The sequence below is a fragment of the Delphinapterus leucas genome, chromosome 6 (assembly GCF_059928025.1).
Source record: "Delphinapterus leucas isolate spDelLeu-1000000601 "Yukka" chromosome 6, BTC_Dleu_Yukka2, whole genome shotgun sequence".
NCBI classification, from domain to species: domain Eukaryota; kingdom Metazoa; phylum Chordata; class Mammalia; order Artiodactyla; family Monodontidae; genus Delphinapterus; species Delphinapterus leucas.
In genome coordinates this window covers 42,606,417-42,629,003 of record NC_143134.1, presented here as the reverse complement: position 1 = coordinate 42,629,003, position 22,587 = coordinate 42,606,417, and the positions used below count along the sequence as shown (strand labels likewise).

The 22,587-nt window shown below is 36.6% G+C and overlaps 1 protein-coding gene across 1 annotated transcript in view; it reads right to left on the bottom strand.

Annotated features, from left to right (window-relative positions):
- Positions 1–22,587, bottom strand: part of KIF27 (kinesin family member 27) — a 91,845-nt gene that overhangs the window by 59,319 nt on the left and 9,939 nt on the right. The window contains exons 4-7 of the mRNA XM_089913058.1: positions 21,536–21,736; positions 17,530–18,473; positions 12,850–12,993; positions 6,280–6,486 (exon numbers count right to left, since the gene is read on the bottom strand). Coding sequence (XP_089769184.1) covers positions 6,280–6,486; positions 12,850–12,993; positions 17,530–18,473; positions 21,536–21,736 — 1,496 coding nt within the window. The remainder of the gene's footprint in view (positions 1–6,279; positions 6,487–12,849; positions 12,994–17,529; positions 18,474–21,535; positions 21,737–22,587) is intronic.

Sequence of the window (22,587 nt, the reverse complement as noted above, 5' to 3'; positions counted from 1 at the left end):
ACTGGATATTTCTTGATACTTGATTTTTGTACCTCCACTGTTGGTCACCTAATAAGACCATCCATCACATCAGCACCATGATGGATGGGGGGTAAAGTTTTCTAGGTGGCCTCCCAATTCTGGGGTATGGAAATTATTTACAGAAGAACCAACTCAAGAAGTATTTATCTAACAAGCACATTGTACCTAGCATGACCACCTGCACCATAACCAACAGGGTTCAAGGTTGCTCTTTGATGGGGGTGGGGGTGGGGGCTGGGAGGAGGGCTTTATTTCAGGAGCAAATAAAACTTTTTGTTCAGAATCAAACTTTGTTTTCTGGGATTGTAACTTGCTTTAAAATTTTCTTTTTACAAAGAAAAGCAAATGACCCAGCTTAATAATGAACACCAAATGGGTTCTGCCACAATGAGTAACGTTCAGTAAATTAATTCCTTAACAGTCATTCCACCCAAAAGAATGGTTCTTAGCCCCTTCTGGCTCACCAAGCCTTCTATAATCTGGCCCCTTCCTACCTAAGTGTTGGGTCCTGCTTCTTTCAGTTGCTTCTGCACTCCCTGCTCCCAACAAAGAATATTTTTGCATTTTCAACCATACCCCAAGCAACACTGATCACAATGTAAGTACTCATTAAGCTGAGTAATAATTCAGATAACTGAAGTGTATCCAACTAGAAGGCAATTTTTTTGTTCTAACCATTTTTTCCGAGAATTACATAGCGACAGGACTACACAACAGAATTACACAGCAACAGAACTTTAAGGATTAGAGTTCAACTCATCCCATGTTTGACTCTCCTCTGTAATACTGCAAATTATCATTTAACCTCTGCTTAAACAAATTCACTGTGGGGACCCGCACAAGCCCTGAGACCTCTCATATTACTTTGACAGTTCTCATTAATAAATCCCTCTTTATATTGCCTCTTATATTGCCTTATTGCTTCTCGTTGGTCCTAGTTCTAGAGACAAAGTCTAACAGTAATGATAAGCCTTCAAATACTTGAAAGCAGTTATCATGTCTCCTCTGAATCAGACTAAATCTAGAGTTACTTCAGATTTTCTCCAAGGTCCTTCAGCAACTTGGTTGTTCTCCAAAAATAATCTAATTTGACTTAGGTGTTGTACCCAGATCTGAGCATAATATTCTCAATCATCATACAATAAGATAATCTCTTCTCACTAGTGATGCGTTTGATTTTGTTTCATGAGATGTGTTGCAACTCATTTACCACAGATTGTGGCTTTCACATATTTAATTTTGTAGTTGAATTTGAGAGTTCCACAAAGGTTCATAAGATGTAATTTGTCATTTTGCTACTGTGAACTTGGTATGTTTTGCAGGAATGAGTGCTGGGCTGGCAAGGGAACCTGGTCAAAGCTCAGCAGACACATCTCACACAGCTCTGCTTCACCATGAGCAACAATCTATGCAAAGACGTGATTAAAAAGCAAAACTAATTAATTATTTTGTGAGAAAAAAATGGCCTTTGTGTGAAAGATAAAATCTTAATGAAAACTGAAAAGGCTGTTGACTTCAGTGTATGGGATTTAATGCATAAGAATTTTGTGACTCAATAAAAATGTAATTCATTCAGGAAAAACAGAAAAGATTTTACAGATATTTCCACTTTTGTGAGTTTGGAGATTCCAGAGGTTTAAAAAATATATCCCTTGGGACTTCCCCGGTGATCCAGTAGCAAAGAATCCACTTTCCAATGCAGGGGACGTGGGTTCAATCCCCGGTCAGGAAACTAAGATCCCACATGCCACGGGGCAACTAAGCCCGCATGCCTCAACTACTGAGCTCTCGCACCTCAACGAGAGCCCGCATGCCACAAACTACAGAGCCCACGCACCCTGGAGCCCACGCACCACAACTAGAGAGAGAAAAACCCTCATGCCACAACTAGAGAGAAGCCTGTGTGCTGCAACGAGGAGCCCACGCACCGCAATGAAAAAGAAAGATCCCGCGTGCCGCAACTAAGACTCAAGGCAGCCAAAAGAAAAAGAAAGAAAGAAAGAAAAAAAATCCCTTAAGAACATTTTTGTTGGTTTTCTTACTATACGATTATGTCAAGTACTGAAAGTGATATTTACCTATTGCTTTTATTTCCTTTTCATAATACAATATTTTATCAAATCTAAAATGTCATCAACTGTAAGACACACCATTATTTTTATACCAGCAAGAAAGAAAAAAGCTATCATCTATGACATACCATCAATTGTAAAACATATCCTACCACCAAAGATGATAAAGTGAAAAAAAAAATGTGAGTCTTATAATCCATGAAAAATGGTAGCATCATCAGCATATATGGTATTATTTTAAACCTAAGTAAAGACTGGTACCACTTTGTAATTTTTTTCCTTCCAAAGTGCCTTTTTGGTATGTACTGATATAACACTGGTGTTTGGCTTTAATTATATCATATTTACCACATTAAGAAAATAGAAACCTCTGTTACATTTTTTTCCTTAAATTTAAATCTAGATTCAATTTTACATGAGTTTACATTAGATGAGTTTCTGGCATCTGTTGAGACAAATGAGTTTCTTTCTCGTTTTTCCTAATAATTTGGTAAATTATACTATTTAGTTGTGAAGGGCAATTTCTTTAGGATTTCTACATAAGTAGATAAATCCTAAAATTCCATTTTGGAATTAAACTTTTTAGATTAAGAGATGGTTGCAAACAACTTAAATGTGCAACAATAGGAAAAAGCACACAATGGTATGTCCTTAGGATAAAATATTATTACCTGTCAAAATCATGATATAGAATATTTAATGACTGTCAAGCATTTGTGATACATTAAGTGAGAAAAGCTAGCTACAAAAGTATATAAGTTATATATATATATAATACACTTTTAAAATAAATAAGATCTTTTCACTCTTTCCCTCCAATATGTATAAACAAACATATAAGAAATGAAATCAAACTCTTTATGCAATCAATTTAAAAACTAATTAAGCCATTGTTCCCCTTTTCCTTTGTAAGTTTTTTTTTTGTTTTTTTTTTTTTGCGGTACGCGGGCCTCTCACCGTTGTGGCCTCTCCCGTTGCAGAGCACAGGCTCCGGGCGCGCAGGCTCAGCGGCCATGGCTCACAGGCCCAGCCACTCCGCGGCATGTAGGATCTTCCCGGACTGCGGCACGAACCCGTGTCCCCTGCATCGGCAGGTGGACTCTCAACCACTGCGCCACCAGGGAAGCCCCCTTTGAAAGTATTTTAAGTCAAGGAAATATTTCCCTTGTCAGACTATTTTTACTTCAAGAAAATATTTGAGCTAAATTCTAAAAGAAAATATTAGAGCTGGAAAATATTAGCTCAACTTCTGCCAAGGAGACAGAAATCCAGGAAAAAATGAAATGAGATTTCAGACATCTTCTTTAGCCTAATTTAACTAGTTTTGGTATTTAATATGAAACGTTCTGCTCACTCTAGAACAATGGAACAGGAAACAGGACTTGAACAAGTCTTGGCAGGCTTTGCGTCTTTCCATGCAAGTCTTCATGTCTGCTGCAGTAACCAGTCCAAGCAAGAGTGGGGGCCAGGATTCCTGGACACACAATAGGAGCAAGAGAATTCTCAAAACTGCTGATCATTGCATTTTCTCCCTTTTCCCCTTCTTTTAGTGGCTAGAAGGGTTCTTTTGGGGTAGAAGGAAAATTTTAAAAACAAAACTAAGAATTTGCTAATTTGAATATATGTCCATCCATGGTGAAGGAAACAGCACTGGGAGTAAGTGTTGCCATTCCTCAACATAATGCAGAGTCTCTCTGGCCGGGTCTTTTCCTTCCATGTCACAGCAATCTTTTGGCAAACTCACTGGTTCTTTCTTTCTGTTACATCTTAATCCCACTTGGTCATAAGGGAACTTTGAGATTACCTGTAACCACAGAGGAGCTACAAGTCTTATAGTGCATCTGCCCTCTCCTAAGCTATGGTAACCACACAATATGTTTTCCAAACCAAAACCCTTGAAAGTGAAAGGGGGCAATGAAACTAATTAAAATTTTAAAAATAATAATTTGCTAATTTGAAACAATAACTGTGGAAGTTTTTATTCCAGTCATGGCTGTTTCAGGTCTAATCAAACAACTAGAGATAAGAACAGAGGGGCCTAGGGACCTCCCTAGTGACACAGTGGTTAAGAATCCACCTGCCAGTGCAGGGGACATGGGTTCAAGCCCTGGTCCGGGAAGATCTCACATGCCACGGAGCAACTAAACCTGTGTGCCACAACTGCTGAGCCTGCGCTCTAGAGCCCAGGAGCCACAACTACTGAGCGCATGTGCCACAGCTACAAAAGCCTGCACGCCTAGAGCCCGTGTTCCGCAACAAGAGAGGCCACCGCAATGAGAAGCCCGTGCACTGCAACGAACAGTAGCCCCTGCTCACTGCAACTAGAGAAAGCCCGTGCACAGCAACGAAGACCCAACACAGCCATAAATAAATTTATTATTTTTTTTTAATCTTAAAAAAAAAAGGAACAGAGGGGCCTAACCCCTTCTCAAGAGTCCATGGAGCTCTGTCTCCTCAAAGAATGCGTGCGTGTTTGTGTGTGTGCGCGCGCAGGCGTGTGTGTGAACATCTAGTAAAAAGAGAAAGAAACAGAGACTGAGAGAGATAATAAATGTCTAACTTTTATAATCAGAAAAAAATGTTGTTATTATTATAAAATAAAAGAATGAACAGAGGGACTTCCCTGGTGGCGCAATAGTTAAGAATCTGCCTGCCAATGCAGGGAACACAGGTTTGAGCCCTAGTCAGGGAAGATCCCACATGCCGCAGAGCAACTAAGCCCGTGCGCCACAACTACAGAGCCTGCACTCTAGAGCTCGCAAGCCACGACTACTGAGCCCACGTGCCACAACTACTGAAGCCCGCGCGCCTGCAGCCCATGCTCCGCAACAAGAGAAGCCACTGCAATGAGAAGCCCGCACACTGCAACGAAGAGTAGCCCCCGCTCACCGCAACTAGAGAAAGCCCACATGCAGCAATGAAGACCCAACGCAGCCAAAAAAAAGTTTAAAAAGAAAAACAAAGAATGAACAGAAACAGGAAATTCTTTCACGTTACTAGCCAATAGTAAAAAAAATTCTTTTTAATATAGAAGACTTGATATATAATTAAGTTGAATTAATAGATATCCAATTTGAATCCTACGAAGACCTTATCTTTCTTCTCAAATGTTCTATGCAAATTCACCATGTATTCAACCAAGAAGAAAATGTCAATAACTCTAAAAAGTTTAACTGAAATTAATAGTAACGATGGTTTAAATTTTAAATCCAACCACTCAAAATTGAAAACTATAGAGGTAACAGTAGCATCTGTCCCACTCATTCTGAGGCATGGAGCCTGGGACATAGTAGAAGCACCCCATGAACATGTGTTAGGATGCAGTGTGCCAGGCACTTTTGGAGTCAACATCTCATGTAAATCCTCCATACACCCCCGCAGGTCCCCCATTCTGACAGATAAGGAGCCTGGGGTTCATACGGTTTTAGTCATCCATCCAGGCCTACACCATAGAGATGGTATCCACACCCAAGCCAGCCTGACTGCAAAGTCTATGACATCTCTCATATTTCTTATCCCTTTGACTGTAACCAATGAAATCATTTCCAGTCCTAAAATTAATAAATGGAAACCAAAATTCATGAATCTGCTAATTAGTCTTTTCCATGGTGGAGATTCCTTGATTTTTCAAGAGAAATCAGTGTGTGCACATATTTACCACCCACACACATATTTTTTATAAATAAATAAAAATTAAGATGAAACTTCATACTCATTTTTATATAGCCTTGATTATGTCAAACTTGGCAAGACTGAATAACACATAAATGTCATTTTGAAAATAATCAGACAGGCAAAGTAAGTCAAAATAAATACCTCCAACCTCATCAACTTGGGTTGGGTAAATAAAGATAGAAAAAATTCATGAAGATATCAGACTTAGTCACGTCTGAAAATACAATAGCAAAGGGTAGCTTTTTTCTCCTTGATAAATGTAAGCATTATCTTCAACTATTCCTTCCAAATATATCTATACATTCTCCTACCTATTAATTTTTTTATTAAAAAGAAGCATGATTTAAAAAAGAGTATACATAACAAACAAAAAAGAAGAGTATAAACAAAAGTGTATGAAACCAAATGGAAAAAAAACCTGCTAAGACTATACAAATACACTGTGATATTATATTATATACAATATTTTTTAAATCTCATAATAAGAAAGAAATTAATGCTTAGACTTTACCTTCCTGGAATCTGATCTTGCTGGAATATAAATATAATGCTCTAAACGGGTATCAAATGGTACAGTATATGGTCTCTTTTCAGGTATCCTGGCATCTGGCCCATCTCCACAAGTTTCCTTAACTGACGAAGTCATTGACAGGTTAAGTTTTGTTAGTTCTTCACTCAGTTGATCCACAAGAAGTTGTTGTTCTATTATTTTTTCATTCTTTGTAGAAGAGAGATAAGAATTTTAAAAACAGAGAACCTCAGTATGTGTATAATGATTAAAAATAACTGTACATCCACCAAAATTACAACTACCTTAACAAAACAGTAAAACCTCATTTATCCAAAGACTAGCCTTCTGGGATTTCCCTGGCGGTCCAGTGGTTAAGACTCCACACTTCCACAGCAGTGGGCGCAGGTTCCATCCCTGGTCACGGAACTAAGATCCTGAAGGGTGCGTGGCGCAGCCAAAAAAAAAAAATTTTTTTTTCTAAAAAAAAAAAAAACCAAAAAACAAAGACTAGCTTTCTGGTGTTCACAAGAATTTAGGATTGTCCTGAGTGGTAAAAACTTTTGAATAGTAAGCACCAATAAATACAGCCTAAAGAGTGTGCAAGACAGTGCCCCACACACTGTGATTGGTTAGCTTGCCAACCTGAAGCACTGTGATTAGCTGATCTTTATAAAAGTTTGAACCTTCAGAGTGAAATCCAAGAAGTAACAAGAGACCAGAATGTTAAAAAGTGTAGAAAATTGCAAAGAGCTGAGGTGACAGCAAAGGGGACAGAAAGTGGTAACAGGTGCAGTGAAGTGAAAGCCTTTACTCAGCGAAAAAGAAAGCCAGAAACACAAAGAGATAGAAGATAGGCAATTGAGAGTCGTGGGAGAAAGAACTTGGAAATCAAAGGCAGAACGAATTATATGGGGGGGTGGGGGGGGAGACACCGTGTGTGGTTTAGCTTCTTACATATCCTCTAAAGAAAAATTTTGAAGTATATCCAATCTAGAAAGCTCTAACATCAATCTTTGTTTTATAAGCACAAAATTATGTAAATAAGAAATGTCATTCATCTTAATATTTCACATGTATTATAATGTTTAAATAGGAGAAAAAAAAAAACCCTAAACTTTCACTGTGTTAATGCTGAGCTATAAAATGTAACTTTATTTTAAAAGTCATGTATTCAGATAATTAAAATATAAAACATCAATAGCATATAAGTTGACGGGGGATATTAAATGGAGTCCTTATACTCTCTAGGAAAAGGGTAAAAATACCAATTAATATTAGACTGTATTAAGTCAAGGGTGCATGGTATACTCTCCAGAATAACCACTAAAAGAAGTGAAAGTACAACTTCTAAGGTAATGAAGTAAATTTTAAAATACACAATTAATCCAAAAGAAGGTAAGAAGGAGAGAAGAAGGAACATAGAGCAGATAGGATAAGTAAAAATCACAATGGTGGGATTATAACCAGAATGTAATAGTAATTATGTTAAATTCAGAAATGAACTAAGTAATCCAATTAAAGGATAAGGACTGTCAGAAGGAATTGTAAAATTATCTAACCTGCTAATTACAAGAAACACAACTAAAATAGACACAGAAGGATTAAAAAGAAGATGGAAAAAGAGATACCATGTAAATATTAATCAAAAGAAAGCTGGTATAGCTATATTAATATAAAATAGACTTTAAGGCAAAAACCATTAGAAGAGATAAAATGAGGTAAAAAGTGATTTAAAAAAAAAGGTCAATTTACCAGGATGATGTAACAATTCTACATTTCTATGTACTTAATAACCGAGCTTAAATATATATAATGCAAAAATGGTCACTATTCTCAAGACAAATCCAAAATTATAGTGGGAGATTTTAACATCACTCTAAATCACTGATATGACAAAAAGACCCCCAAAAAGTGAGTAAAAATATAGATTTGAATAACAGGATAAACAAGATTAAGAGTACCCAATGATTGCAGAATACACATTCTTTTCAAACACTTCTGTAGTATCTACAAAAACTGGCCTTATGCTAACCCATAAAGCAATTTTCAACCCAAAGAACTGAAATCATACAATTAAGCTAAAAATTAATAAATGCAACTAAGCTAAAAGTTAATAAAATCCTCCATGTGTTGTAAATAAAATAACTATACAACCCATAGGTCAAAGAAAAAAGTCACAATAAAAATTAGGAAATATTTTGAGGCAAATGTGAAATGCAGGTAAAAATAAGCTTAGGAGGAAACATATAAATTTAAATGCATATATTATAGAAGGCTAAAAATATATAGAAAGGCTAAAACTCAATGAACTAAGCATCCATCTAAAGAATTTAGAAAGATAGCATAGGATCCTATCCCCCAAAAAAGCAGAAAAAATTAAATAATAAAGATAAGGGTAGAAATTAATTAAATAATAAATAAACATATACTAGAGAAGATCAACAAAGTCAAGAATTTCTTCTCTGAAGAGACTAATAAAATTGATAAACCCCTGGTGAAGTTGATCAAGAGAAAAAAAAAAGAGAGAAGGCACAAATAACCAGGAATGAAAAGGGGGATATCATCACACGTCTAAAAACATTAAAGAGATAAGAGACTATTACAAACTTATGCCAATAAATATGAAAACTTAGACACAGTTGTTAGATTCTTAGACAAATAAACCTTATCAAAAGGGGGGCAAAAAGAAAATATGATTGAATTCATAATAAAACATTCCACAAAGAAATGTTCCAGTCCCAAATGTTTTTCAGGTGAATTCAACCAAACATTTAAGGAGGAAATAACACTAATTTTTCACACATTCTTCCAAAGTATAGAAAGAGAAGGAATGCTACCTAACCTATATTATTAGGATAACCTAATTTGTTACAATATCTAACAAGAATATTTTGAAAAAGGAAAATATAGGCTAATCTCACACATGAATAGAGATGCTAAAATCCTAAACAAAATAATCACAAACCAAATCAAGGACACTTGTAGAAAACAGTTAACACAGCAGACCTGACTGCTATCCTTTGAAAGACCTGCTTAAGAGGTTGTCCATTGGCTGGTGTCTGGGAACTTGGATCCTAAGAGGGTTCCCAACACCCTAACTGGTAAGAGTGGCTCACTGTGCTCAAAGTGTTTGTACAGACAAGGTGGCTTATGTTGAACACCTGCTTTCCTTCTGGTAGTCTGGAATTTTGGTACATGCTGGGCAGAGAATGCCTTCATTACCAGCCCTCAATAAAACCTGAGTCTCTACTGAGTTTCCTTGGTAGACAACATTTCACGTGAGTTGTCACAGGCTTTGCTGGGGGAATTAAGCACATGCGGGTGACTCCACCGGGAGACAACTCCTGGAAGCTTGTGCCTGGTTTCTTCTGGACTTCACTCTATGTCCCCGTTCCCTTTGCTCTCCTTTCACAGTAATAAATCTTAGCCATGAGCACAACTATATGCTGAGTTCTCCTGGTGCATCATCCAACCTGAGGGTGGTCTTGGGGACCCCCAACACAATACATCATGACCCAAAGAAAGGTTTATTCCAGGAATATAAGATTGGTTTAAAAATTAGAAAAATCAATATAATTCACCACATTAACAGGATAAAGGGAGGAAATCATGATAAAGAAAAATCATTTGATAAAATTTAATATCCATTCATAATAAAAATTCTCAGCAAAGAAATTTTCCTTGGTTTGATAAAGGATAAATTAAACAAATATATATATCGGGACTTCCCTAGTGGTCCAGCAGTTAAGACTCCACACTTCCACTTCAGGGGGCACAGGTTGATCCTGGTCGGGGAAGTTCCGCATACCGCACAATGCAGCCAAAAAGTAAAAAAAAAAAAAAAAAAAAAATCTGCAGCAAACATGATACTTAATAGTGAAACAGTGAAAGCTTTTCTTCAGCAGTTGGAAACAAGACAAGGATGCTTGGTATCAACACTTGTATTCAACACTGTATTAAAGATGTCAGTCAATGAAGTAAGGTTAAAAAAAAAAAACAGAAGGTATAAGGATCATAAAGGAAGAAATAAAAATGTCTTCATTTGCAGATGACATAATTATAAATGAAAATCCTAAAGAATTTACATAAAATATCAGAATTAAAAAATGAATTTAATCAGGTTGCTGGGTATAAGCTATCAACATACACAAATCAATACAGTTACACATACCAACAAAAAATGAAAATCTGAAAAGATTCCATTAATAGTCACATAAAAAAATAAAGTACCTGGGAATGAATCTAACAAAAAATGTGCAATACTTCTACATACACACAAAAAAGTCATTATTGAGAAAAACCAAAGAAAACATGAGTAAATGGAGGAATATACCATGTTCATGGGTTAGTGAAAAGACTCATGATCAAAAGATGTTAACTCGTTCCAAATGTATCTTATAGATTTAATGCAATCCCAACCAAAATCACAAAAAAGTTTTGTTTTTTTGGGTTTTTTTGTGGTCCTTGAAAAGCTGATTCTAAAATTTATATGGAGCAACCAAGACATTCTTGGGGAGGAGGGAAACAGAGCAGAGGCCTTGCTCTATAGAATATCTAGACTTATTAGGAACCTGCAATAAATAAGAAATGTGACATTGGTCCAAAGACAGAAAAACTAATGAGATACAACAGAAGTCCCAGAAATATACAATAGATGCATGCATGAATGAACCTTGATTTATGACAAAGACAGTGGTGAAAAGATGGTCTTTTCAAAAAGTGACGCTGGAACAAATGGATATCTATATGGAAAAAAATTGAAATTTGACCTTTACCCCATACGCAAAAATCAATTTCAGGAGAACTGTACAGCAAAATGTAAAAGGCAAAACAATAAAGCTCCTAGAAGATAATATAGAAAGACTCAGTCCAATAGGAAAGCAAGCAAGAAACTTGAATGAGCATTTCACAAAAGAAGGTATCCAAATAGCAAAAAAACATGAAGAAGTGCTCAACTTCACTAGTCATCGGGGAAGTGCAAATTAAAACCACAGTAAAATAATATTATATACCTACCAGATTGCCTAAGATTTAAAACTTTACAATAACAAATGCTGGCAAGCAAGTGGAGCAGCAGAAATGCTCACACAGTGCTGGTGCAAGTTTAAACTGGAAAACAAGTTTGGTATCATTTACTAAAGTTGAAGATTCGCCTACCCTATGACCTAGCAATTCAACTCCTAGGCACAAATCCAAAAGAAATGTGTGTGCGTGTGCACCAGGAGACATGTTTAAGAAAATTCATAGAAAAAAATGTCTATCAACAGTAGAACAGAAACATAAATTGTGGTATATTCATACAATGAAATCCTGTACAGCTATAAACTAATCAAGCTACAGCTACACACAACGTGGATGAATCAGAACAGATAAAATGTTCGATGAAAGCAACCAGATACTAAAGAATATATATTGAATGATTAAATTTATAAAAATTCCAAAAACTAAACTGTAGTGTTCAAGGATACATAGTAAAACCACAAAGCAAAGCAAGGAAATTATCATTATGAAAATTAGGAGAGCAGCTCTCTCCGAGGAGGAGAGACTAAGGGCTTCCGAGGGGCTGGCAGTGTGCTATTTCTTGAACTGGTGGTGGCTACCCAGCTGTTCTCTTTGTGATAAATCACTGAACAACACATATTATTTTATATATGTTTTATGTTTTTAAATTATTACAGAATTAGAAGGGTTAAAAAAGAAAACAAAAATAATGTCAAAATCAGAGTCTAATTTGTCCTGAATCAGATTATTACTCAGAGCAGTAGTTACTCCTTGATAGGAAGCTAAAGTCTTTAAATGAAATTAACTGTTTGGGGGGGTGGTAGGGTTCATAGCCAGGGAGTATAATATTTAGGGACATACCATGTTACTCTGCAGGCACATCCATGTTAATACAGAAAAGCTAAGAGAGAGAAATTGAAAGATTTAGCCAAAATTAAAGAGCAAATCACTGATGGAGTATAAAACGATAATCTAACAAATCAAAAAGTTTAAATTATGTGTTTACCTTCCAACACTTGACAATATCATATTGCCTATTACTTTGGCAAACAACGGGAGGGAAAGTATAAAGAAAGGATAACCATAATATGATTTGCAAATTAAGTTCCTGGGTATAAGGTTTTGTGTTTTTTTGTTTGTTTGTTTGTTTTGTGGTATGTGGGCCTCTCACTGCCGTGGCCTCCCCCCCTGCAGAGCACAGGCTCCAGACACGCAGGCCCAGCCGCCATGGCCCATGGGCCCAGCCGCTCCGTGGCATGTGGGACCTTCCCGGACCGGGGCACGAACCCGCGTCCCCTGCATCGGCACTTGGACCCCCAACCACTGCGCCACCAGGGAAGCCCCAGGTTTTGTATTTTTGAAATATAAGTCAAGCTAACAATAAAAATGTTTTCCCTTCACACCAATTTAGGAGGAAAACTGTAATAACTCTTTCAGGTGCTTGTGTTCAGAACTCCATCTGAAACCTATTTTTGCAAACATTCCCACTTATCATTTACAATGCTATTTTATTTAGTCATGTACTATTCCAATGAAATATACAGAGCAAGGTACATTAAAAAACTCTACCTGCAACCTATTCACTTTCTGCGCTTCTTTCAAAGATATAACATGTCCTTTGTTTTCCTGCATCATCATTTGCATTTGATTCTTTAGTTCCTTCACTGCCAGGTCCTTCTGATTAAATACTACTTCAGCAGCAGCAAGAGCACACTGTGGGGAGGGAAAGAAAGCACAAGAGAGATTCAATGTGGAAAGTACTCGAGAGAGAGCCCACATAATACCACAAAAACTGTGGTTTAATGACACCTTGAAGATGTCTCTTAAAATTTTCTTATCCTTTGTTTCTGGTTTCTTTATAAGAAAGGCAGAAACAGCTGAGAGGACCTATTACTGCTATAATGTAAGAATTAGTCACCACAAAGACAGGAAGATTTTCCTTACTTTTATTTCCTGCACTTTAAGATTGAAGCCAGTTATTCAAGAGTACATTCAATGAGATTTTTATAAGTTTTCTAGAATTGCCATGAGATTTTAATGTGGGTTTTTAAAAATCAAAGAGGTCACATTTCCCAAACTGACCTATAGAGTATAACAATGCATTTGGATGTTTAAATAAAGAACATTTGCTAATTTTGCACCCTTTCACTAAAAAGAGATATATTTTGAAGATGTCTGGAAATATGGTTAAACGTATAGTTTTCTTAGTTTGCCTGTCTCCAAATAAACTCGGGACATGAAAATAATACTTTTAAAACAAATTTTGAACTAAATAAACAGAAAATTAACATTGGTCAAGGGTCTACTTTATGCTAGATTGTAACTTGGCATTTTAAAAATATCTCACTGAATAGACATGATTCCTTTTTCATGAAGAAACTAAAGCTCAGTGAGTTAACACCTCTTCCCAGGACAACACAATGGATAAACCAAATTCCTGACAGTCAACTCCAGGGCCTTTCTAGATCTGAAGCCTATGCTCTTTCCGCTAAGCCACAGGAAAAGAGAAGAAAGAGTACCTATTTACAAAATGGTGCTCTCTGTACAAACAAGATTTAATTCACAAAACCAGAGCATGTGCGTGACCTCTCAGGTGGTGGCGTGGAGGTGGATGGGCCTCTGCACTGGGAACCCACGGACTGAGGCCAGCCTTGAATTTGCTACAGCCTTCCCTTGGGACTTTGGGCAAGTCCCTTCTTTTCTCTGCTTGGCATCTTTGAATGACCAAATTAAGGAGGGAACGCATGACCCTGATGGTCCTTATAACCCTATATATTTATATGACCTTTATGACTTTTCTGTTTTTAAAATAAAATATAACTATAATTCTCATTAGTTAATACCCTCTGCTATGGGCAATTAATTGCCCATCCGAGAAGCTTAAAATGTAACGGCTCTCCCAGTGCTGAATATTTAAATATTTTTACATATACTTTATAAACTACAGTTTTATTGTTTATTATTTATCTAAAAGTGTTTATCTGTTGAGTATATTCATGTTCACATACTGTCCTTGTGTTCAAATTATGGAGTAAAAAAGTAACAAAGAGACTTAAGAGGTATTTATGAGGGGATGAGCTGCCTTCACAGAACCCCTGGCACGTGGCCCTACCTACAACTACTGAGTCCAATCCCTTAGCTGCCACAGATGTATAACCTAGGCCCAGGTAGAAGAGAAATAAATGAGAGGAGATCATAATAGGCTAACGTGTATTAAGCCTTACTATAGCTCAGGCATCTTTCTCATCACTTCATGGGAACTAATAATGCCCTAATAGCTTTCAAAGCAACCCTAAACGGAGCTTATTATTAGTGTTTCCATTTTACAGGTAGGGAAACTGAAGCACAGAGAGGTTAAGTATTTGTCCAACGTCAGAGAGCTAGTAAACAGAGGAGCTGGGATTCAAACCTTGGAAGTCTGTTACCCATGTTCTTAACTACTATATTCTCTCACAGAAAAAAAGAACAGAAATGAAGTTTAAAAAACAATTTTTTAAGAGACATATGGGGTAAGGAATGACACCAATCATATGTCTATTTGCTGTTCAGTGGTATCCATAGATTACTAGGCCTAGAAGATTGCAGACCAAAAAAGGGAATCCATTTTTTTTAAATTGGGAAATACTGAATGCTATATTTCTCACCTGGAGACTCACAATATACATCAGTACTTTTCAAAGTTCTGGGAAGTCTTTGGATTAAGAAACCTGTTTGTTTTTTGCAACCTAGCATTTCCCAAAACAATCTGATCATGGTACCATTTTTCATCAAGACTGTTAATATCTTTGGGATATCATAATCTAGAGTACATAATCTAGAGCAAGTTTAAATTTAGAGTTTCCAACAGACGGAGAGAGGAGGTTACTACCCATCTCACCCCCAAGCAGATGGGTTTTGTGGGCTTCCAAAATCAGTCATCTTAGAAGCATGCTTTCTACCACCAACTCCTATAGTGTACCACAAAGTTCAAGCTTCCTATTACCTGTACTTAATGTTCTGCCAGTTTCTTATACCAAAGAGGAAGGGCCAGGCCTGCTCTATTTAAGAAAAAGGCAGAGCAGAGTTACTGCCTTTAAAAAAAAAAAATCCATGATTTTAAAAGCAGTACTTTATATGCTTATATTTAAAGATCAAAGCTTTGTAAAAGAGCAGCAGTTCTCGTAGTGTATTCAGTAGTGAATCTTTTAGCATGAACCTTAGATCCTTTCAGGGTATCCATGAGGTTAAAACCATTTTCCTAGTTATACTAAAATGATATTTGCCTTTTTCACCATGTTGTCATTTGTACTGATGGTGCAAAAACAATGATATGTAAAACTGCTGGCTCCTAGTATGAATAAAGAGTCACCAAACTGTAGTGGTAGCCACTGTATTCTTCACTGCTGTGCACTAACAATACAAACAAACCAACAAATGCCAGTTTCACTTAAGAATATCTTGATGAAGGAATAAACATGATTTCATTAAATCTCAACACATGAGCACTTTTTTAGTATTCTATGTGTCAAATGGGAGGTATGCATAAAGTAGTTCTGCTGTATACTGAAGGGTGATAGTTATCTGGGGCAAAAAATCTTGTGCAACTGTTTGAGTTCCAAGCTGAACTAGCCACATTTTTCATAGGGTGCTATTTTTACTCTAAAGAACAACAGGCAAACTATTCACACTTTTATGTGTGACAGAACCATCATTTCAAGGAAAACAACTAAAGTATTTGTTGCAAATGATAAAATTCAAGTTTCATGCAAAAATTAGAATTTTGGAAAACACTTCTGCTACTGTAAACTTGACAGCTTCCAGTAATTAACAACTTTGCAGGTGAGATCAGTGGTGATATTAAGGAATGTGATTTTCTTGATACTGTATAGTGAAATGTGTCAGCATTGAAAGATCTTCATAATTTAGTAATCAAATATTTTTCAAGTGTCTAATGCATGTTGATTCAAAATTGTGTGTGGATAAAAGATCCATTCAAAGTACAAGGTAAAAATCAGTGAATGTTAATGTAACAAAATGGTTTCAAATCCCACATTGCAGGTAACCTTTAGGAAATTTCCGCTTGTTGAATTCTGATATAATGTCAGAGAATATGCACAATTATCTGAAAAAGTCATTAAAATAGTCCTCTCTTCCAACTACAAATCTAGATGAGGCTGGATTTTCTTCATATACTTCAACTAAAACAACATATTGCAACAAATTGCATGCTGACTGATATGAAAATCCACCTGTCTTCTATTAAATCAGACATGAAAAGAGATTTGAAAAAATATAAAGTAATTCCACTGTTATTAAATTTTTTTGTTTTGGAAAATAGTTATTTTTAATGAAAAAATGTTCTTTATATTAACATGTAATTGGGTTATTATTGTTCTGAGTGAATTAATAGTTTAAATTTGTTGTTTTAATTCTAATATGGTAAATATCAATAGATAACAACCCACACAAACAAAAGCTCTTTAGGGAACCTCAATTTGAAGAAAGTAAAGAAAACTTGTGAGCAAAAAGTTTGAGAATTGCTGTAATAGAGGTTTCTTTCTAATACATACAAATAGATATTGAGGAAAGATTTCTAACTAGAAAGCCATCTTATTACCTATATCTTTTCCTATTTAAAAAAAAATGGTGGACTATCCATTTGTCCACCAGATTGCAAACTCCACATAAGCAAAACTAGGTATGTCTATTCTCCATTATTTCCCCAGTGACACATAATCTTTAAATAACAAATGTTTTTCAAATGAAAAGTGGGAAAATGTAATTTTAACTCAATATACATATATACAATATGTATACATGTACATAGCTACATTCCTTAAATATTATCAAATATGATGATTTATTTGTCTAAAAAATCAAAACACCAAACTCAAGGAGTCAGGTAGCATTCTTTTTCTTTCAAGAAGCACTGACCTAAAGAGGGATTAAAAACTCAATAAAATTTAACCTAATTTTGTCCTGAAACTGTGTTTCTTCTCATCCTCTAAATTAATGACCAGTCCCACAAGAGCCTACTTAATAAATACAACAAATTAAAATACACTTGAAGAAGAAAGGAGGAGGAACCAAGAAAGAGATGAATTATGAGGAGAAAGCAATAGGAAAAGGGAGAAAGAAACAGAGTAAAGGCAAATGAGATTTTATATATAATCCTTTCCAAAATAACTTCTGAAATTCCAAAACAACTCTTACTTGCCCAGATAAATTTAGTCTTTAAACAAGTTACTTACAAAGGTAGTGTCTAAGTACCTGGCATTTCTTAAGCTCTCGCTTCAGCTGGAGAACTGTAATATGCTGTGGTCCTTCTTCCAGGTTTCCAATGCCTTGGTGTCCTCTGAATGAGGTGACCTCCTGGGTCACGTTAAACCACTCCTGCAGTTTGTGTTGCTGATTTTGGTTTAGTCTGACAGAATCTTTTAAGTCCACCAGGAAGGTAAAGGCTTCCTCTAAACAATTTTGGTAACCCAAACATTCTCCTTGTAGCTGAGCAACTTGCTCCTCAAGAGAATGGATCCTATTTTTATCAGGAGTCCCCTCCCGATGGATCTGGCTAGTTTGGTTGCTACTAGCCTGCTGGCTTTGCAAAGCTTCTCGAAGCAACTTAATCTCAAATTCCATTTCGCCCATACGGTCTGACTCAGGGCTGAAGTTTAAGGTGGGTTTGTTTCTAATGTTGCGTGCTCTGTTGGCATATTTGAGAGAATTTAAGGACTCGTCAAAATCCAAGGAGGATGGGCTGACACAGGTGATCATGACGGTCTTGGCACTGCCTCCCAGGGAATCTTTCAGAAGCCGGGTAATTTTAGCATCCCTGTATGGAATATGTGAACTCTTCCTGCGTGGGTCCCCAAGAGCGCTTATTACGTTTCCTAAAGCCAGCAAGCCACTGTTGATTTGAATGGATTCTTTGAACCGTTCACCAGTATTCCCTGTTTTGGTTACTCTTTCTGATCCAGCCAAATCCACAAAGTGGAACTTTGAGACAATATGCTGATGGGAATACCACGGTCCATCTTCAGCTGCCTCTTTATTTTTCGCCACTTGACGAAGGCTGATTGTGAAAATCGCGTGTGACCTACTGGAGTGCTCGTTCATTTGGGTGGTATCCGTATGCCTGGCTGCATTCCCCATCTCCAGGAGACTCATCACTTCATCTGCAGTCTCCACCTGGCATTCCTTGGCCCCAACAATCACTTAAAATAGCAACAGCAAGTTTTAATCAAAATCCAGTAGAGTTAAATTAACCATACAACAATTATCATTTGCTTATACCGCCCAGCTAAGACAGTCCCTTTAAAAAACTTCATAGCATTTCAAAATAAAAGTAACATCAGCAACATCATTAAATAATTTTAGATAATCTGCTAACAGGACTATTTTAATAGATGGCATTCATTTTGATGTTTAAATTCTAAAAGATGTCATATATATGTATGTTTTAAACAATCTGTGGGTTTTTTTGGAATCACACATCACACTCAATTCTTTAAAACACATGACAAAAGAAAAATTCTTTATTCCAGTATTTTGATTTGTAGAGTCTAATATACTGATTGAAAGATATTAATTATATATATAACTCAAAAGAATTAATCAGTAGTAGATTAAAATTAAATTAAATTAGTTTCTTTTGAGTTTCGTTAATATTCAAGCCATCCTAAGGTTTAAAGTTTTTGGTAAATAACCAATGATAAATGAAAATTTCAATATAAATAAAGTTGTTTATTCTTTTTTTTTTTTTTTTTGCTGTACTAGGGCCTCTCACTGTTGTGGCCTCTCCCGTTGCGGAGCACAGGCTCTGGACGCGTAGGCTCAGTGACCGTGGCTCACGGCCACTCCGAGGCATGTGGGATCTTCCCGGCCCAGGGCACGAGCCTGTGTCCCCTACATCAGCAGGCGGACTCTCAACCACTGCACCACCAGGGAAGCCCTGTTTATTCATTTTAAAAACAGTTTCCCCCTACATAATATAAGAGTGCAAGGCAATTCAAAAAAGGCAAAAAAGTTTCTATTTTAACAACAGAATAGAACCCAAAATAATCTAAGCTTACTACATGTGTTATTTGTTTATATCCAAAAATATTTCGAAAAGGAGTAGGTGGATTTGGGATTTGAATCACAGCAGTAAACCTCCCAAGTCTGTGCTTGAATTACAGCACCAAGCTTCCTCTTTAATCAGATCTTGTCATGTCACTGTTTCTTTAAAAAATATTCACTTTTCTTGCATTGTTTCCATCATGACACCTTTTTTAACAGCCCAGTTCATTTAAAGTTCTAATGTACCTGTACTACAACAAGGAGTGCTAAACTATCAGTTTATAAAATATAACAATTTAACCATAAATCATAGTATAACTTTTCTAAAAGTTTTCTAATGTTAGGCTATAGCTTAGCACTATCTATGGTCCTCAAACCCAGCTGAAAATCACCTGGGAGCTTTATAAAAGGGAAAGTGCCAACACCCATGCCCCATCTTTAACTAATTCATCAGAACCTGTGAAAAGTGGGGCCCAGAAATCAGTATTTCTTAAAAAGCTTCCAAGGTGATGTTAATTGTGCAGCATCCAGGTTGGATACCAACTACCACTTGATACAGAGAAACTCAATAAATATGTCAAACAAATGCATTTTGGTTGTGATTGGGACATTTTATAAGATATATGGTAATTTGTCTTAAGACTGTTACATCCTACCAAAATTTTTGCAGGATTGCTATCAGGTGTGGAGTATTTCCATCATTAAATTTATGAGGAGTGATAGTGTATACTTCCCTACTGTCTATTTTACAATAAACATGTATTTTTTTGGTAACTTTTAATAAAAGATAAACACATTCAATAATTACATTTTACAGAAGCTCAAAACATCCGTCTGGATTTCGTCCAGAAAAGATAAACTATACAAAATTATCTAATAAGGTCACAAAGTACTATGTATGCTTTCTTTCTAAAAAACAAAACAAGGGGCTTCCCTGGTGGCGCAGTGGTTGAGAGTCCGCCTGCCGATGCAGGGGACACGAGTTCATGCCCTGGTCCGGGAGGATCCCACATGTTGCGGAGCAGCTGGGCCCATGAGCCATGGCCGCTGGGCCTGCGCGTCCGAAGCCTGTGCTCCGCAACGGGAGAGGCCATGGCAGTGAGAGGCCCACGTACCGCAAAAAAAAAAAAAAAAAAAAGATGCCATACAATATGTGGGATTGTGAGTGTATTTTTTTTTTTAATCAGATGTGTGTAGAAAAAGAAATCTGGAAGGAAACACACCAAAATTGGAAGTTGCTATTTCTGAGTTCTGAGATTAAAGATGATCTTTAACTTTCTTCCTTATACTTTACTATATTTTCAAAATGTTCTACGTTGAACATATTACCTTTTAAGTCAGAAAATCAGAAAGTGTTATTCTTTAAAATACTTGTATTTTGACCTTCCCATTCTAACGTTCTCCCATTTCCAAACAAATAGATGTTTAATGAGATTAACAGGTTGACAGCACAGAACGTCAGACGTTGAGAAGCACAACAAAGGACGAGTAAATGTCAGTATGAAGGAGCAAACACATAAACTCTAAATTTAAAAAAAAAAAAAAGAGGAAGCAATAGGTGTGCTGGGACAAAAATCAGAAAGGAAGAAAGGAGAGTTCTTGGATCAACTTGGATGAACACCAAAACACCAAAGGGAGAAGCCATCCCCAACCTCAGGGTAACTCTGGGAGAAAAAAAAGTACAAAAATTATTTTAGCCTATGTCACACTTTCTTAAGATCAGCCCAGGGGCGGGGGAGGTGGCAATTATAGGAAATAAATACAGTTGATCCTTGAACAACACGGGTTTGAACCGTGCAGGTCCACTTACATGTGGATTTTTTTCAATAGTAAATACTACAGTACTACACAATCTGAGGTTAGTTGAATCCGCTGAGGCAGTGGATACAGAAGGATGACTGTAAATTATACTTGGGTTTTTGACTGCGCAGAGGGTCGGCACCCCTAATCGCCACCCTCCCCACCACGTTGTTCAAGGGTCACCTGTATTTGGAATTACACCTTAATAACTTCATCTTACCAACCACTCTGAACTTCTACTTTTCACCTGGGTGCGTTAACTGCTACTGGTAATCAATAAGCTATTCAATTTAAAAGCAAAAACAAATGCATTTTGTTTCTATGTCTGTTTTTAAAGAATCCTTGGAAAATATCCAGAAACTGAATTAAACCATATTCATTTGCTAATGAAGACTACCAATTAAGTAGGCTACTTTACCTGTGTTTCCCTTTTCATCTTCTCGGATGTGAAGATCCTTCATAGATGTCTCCAATTCTAGAAGATCTCTTAGGTCTTCCTTGTATACTTCTATATAAGACACTTTTATCTTAGAGTCAATGCTAAGATTTTCAGAGATGTTTTGAAATATTTCTTGGATAGCACGAGGAATGATACCTTTTTGACCCTCCACAACTGAAGCTGAAAATTTAGAGAAAGAAAGCACATCTGAAATTTAAGATATAAGAAAAGCTACAATCAATAAATTTATTTTCTCAAATTTCTATTATAAAATTTTAAAATAGAAAAAGAAAACATTTTTTTTCTATAAAGTTCAGAAGTGAAAATTTTCACATGCATGCTCTTACTCAAACTTCATTCATGCATTCATTAAATAATTATATAGTACCTACTGTGTGCCAGGCAGTATTCTAGGACACTGGGAACCATCAGTGAACAAAACAAGGAAAAGATCCCTGCCCTTAAGGAACTGTACTAGGAGAGACAGACAACAGCTAAAAACAATAAGTGAATTATATAGTATATTAAAAGGCATTAAGTATGCCTGGAGAAAAAAATAGGGCAAGGTAAGGGGGACTGGAAGTGTAAGTGTATCTGATGGGAGGTGCTTGTAACTTTAAATAGGAAAGTCATGATGGGTGGGCATCACGGAGAAGCTGACCTTTGAGCAGAAACTTGAAAGAGGTGGCAGAGGAGCCATGTAGGTATCTGAATGTCCCAGAACAGCAAGCGCAAAGGTGCTAAAATGGTGTGATCCATAAACAAGGAGGACATTGTAGTTGGAGCAGATGGAGCAAGGGGAGAGTAACAGGGCATGAGGTCAGAGAGGTGACAGAAACAAGACCATGTAGGTCCTTGTAGACCACGATAGATTTTAGGTCTTATTCTGGGTGAGATGAGAGCCACTGGAGCAGAGCAGTAACTTGGGATTTAAAAGAGACCACTCTGTCTGCTGCGTTTTGCCTCAGTCATAGAAGGGTAGGGGCAGAAGTAGGGAGACCACTTAGGAGACCAGTGCACTAATCCAGGAG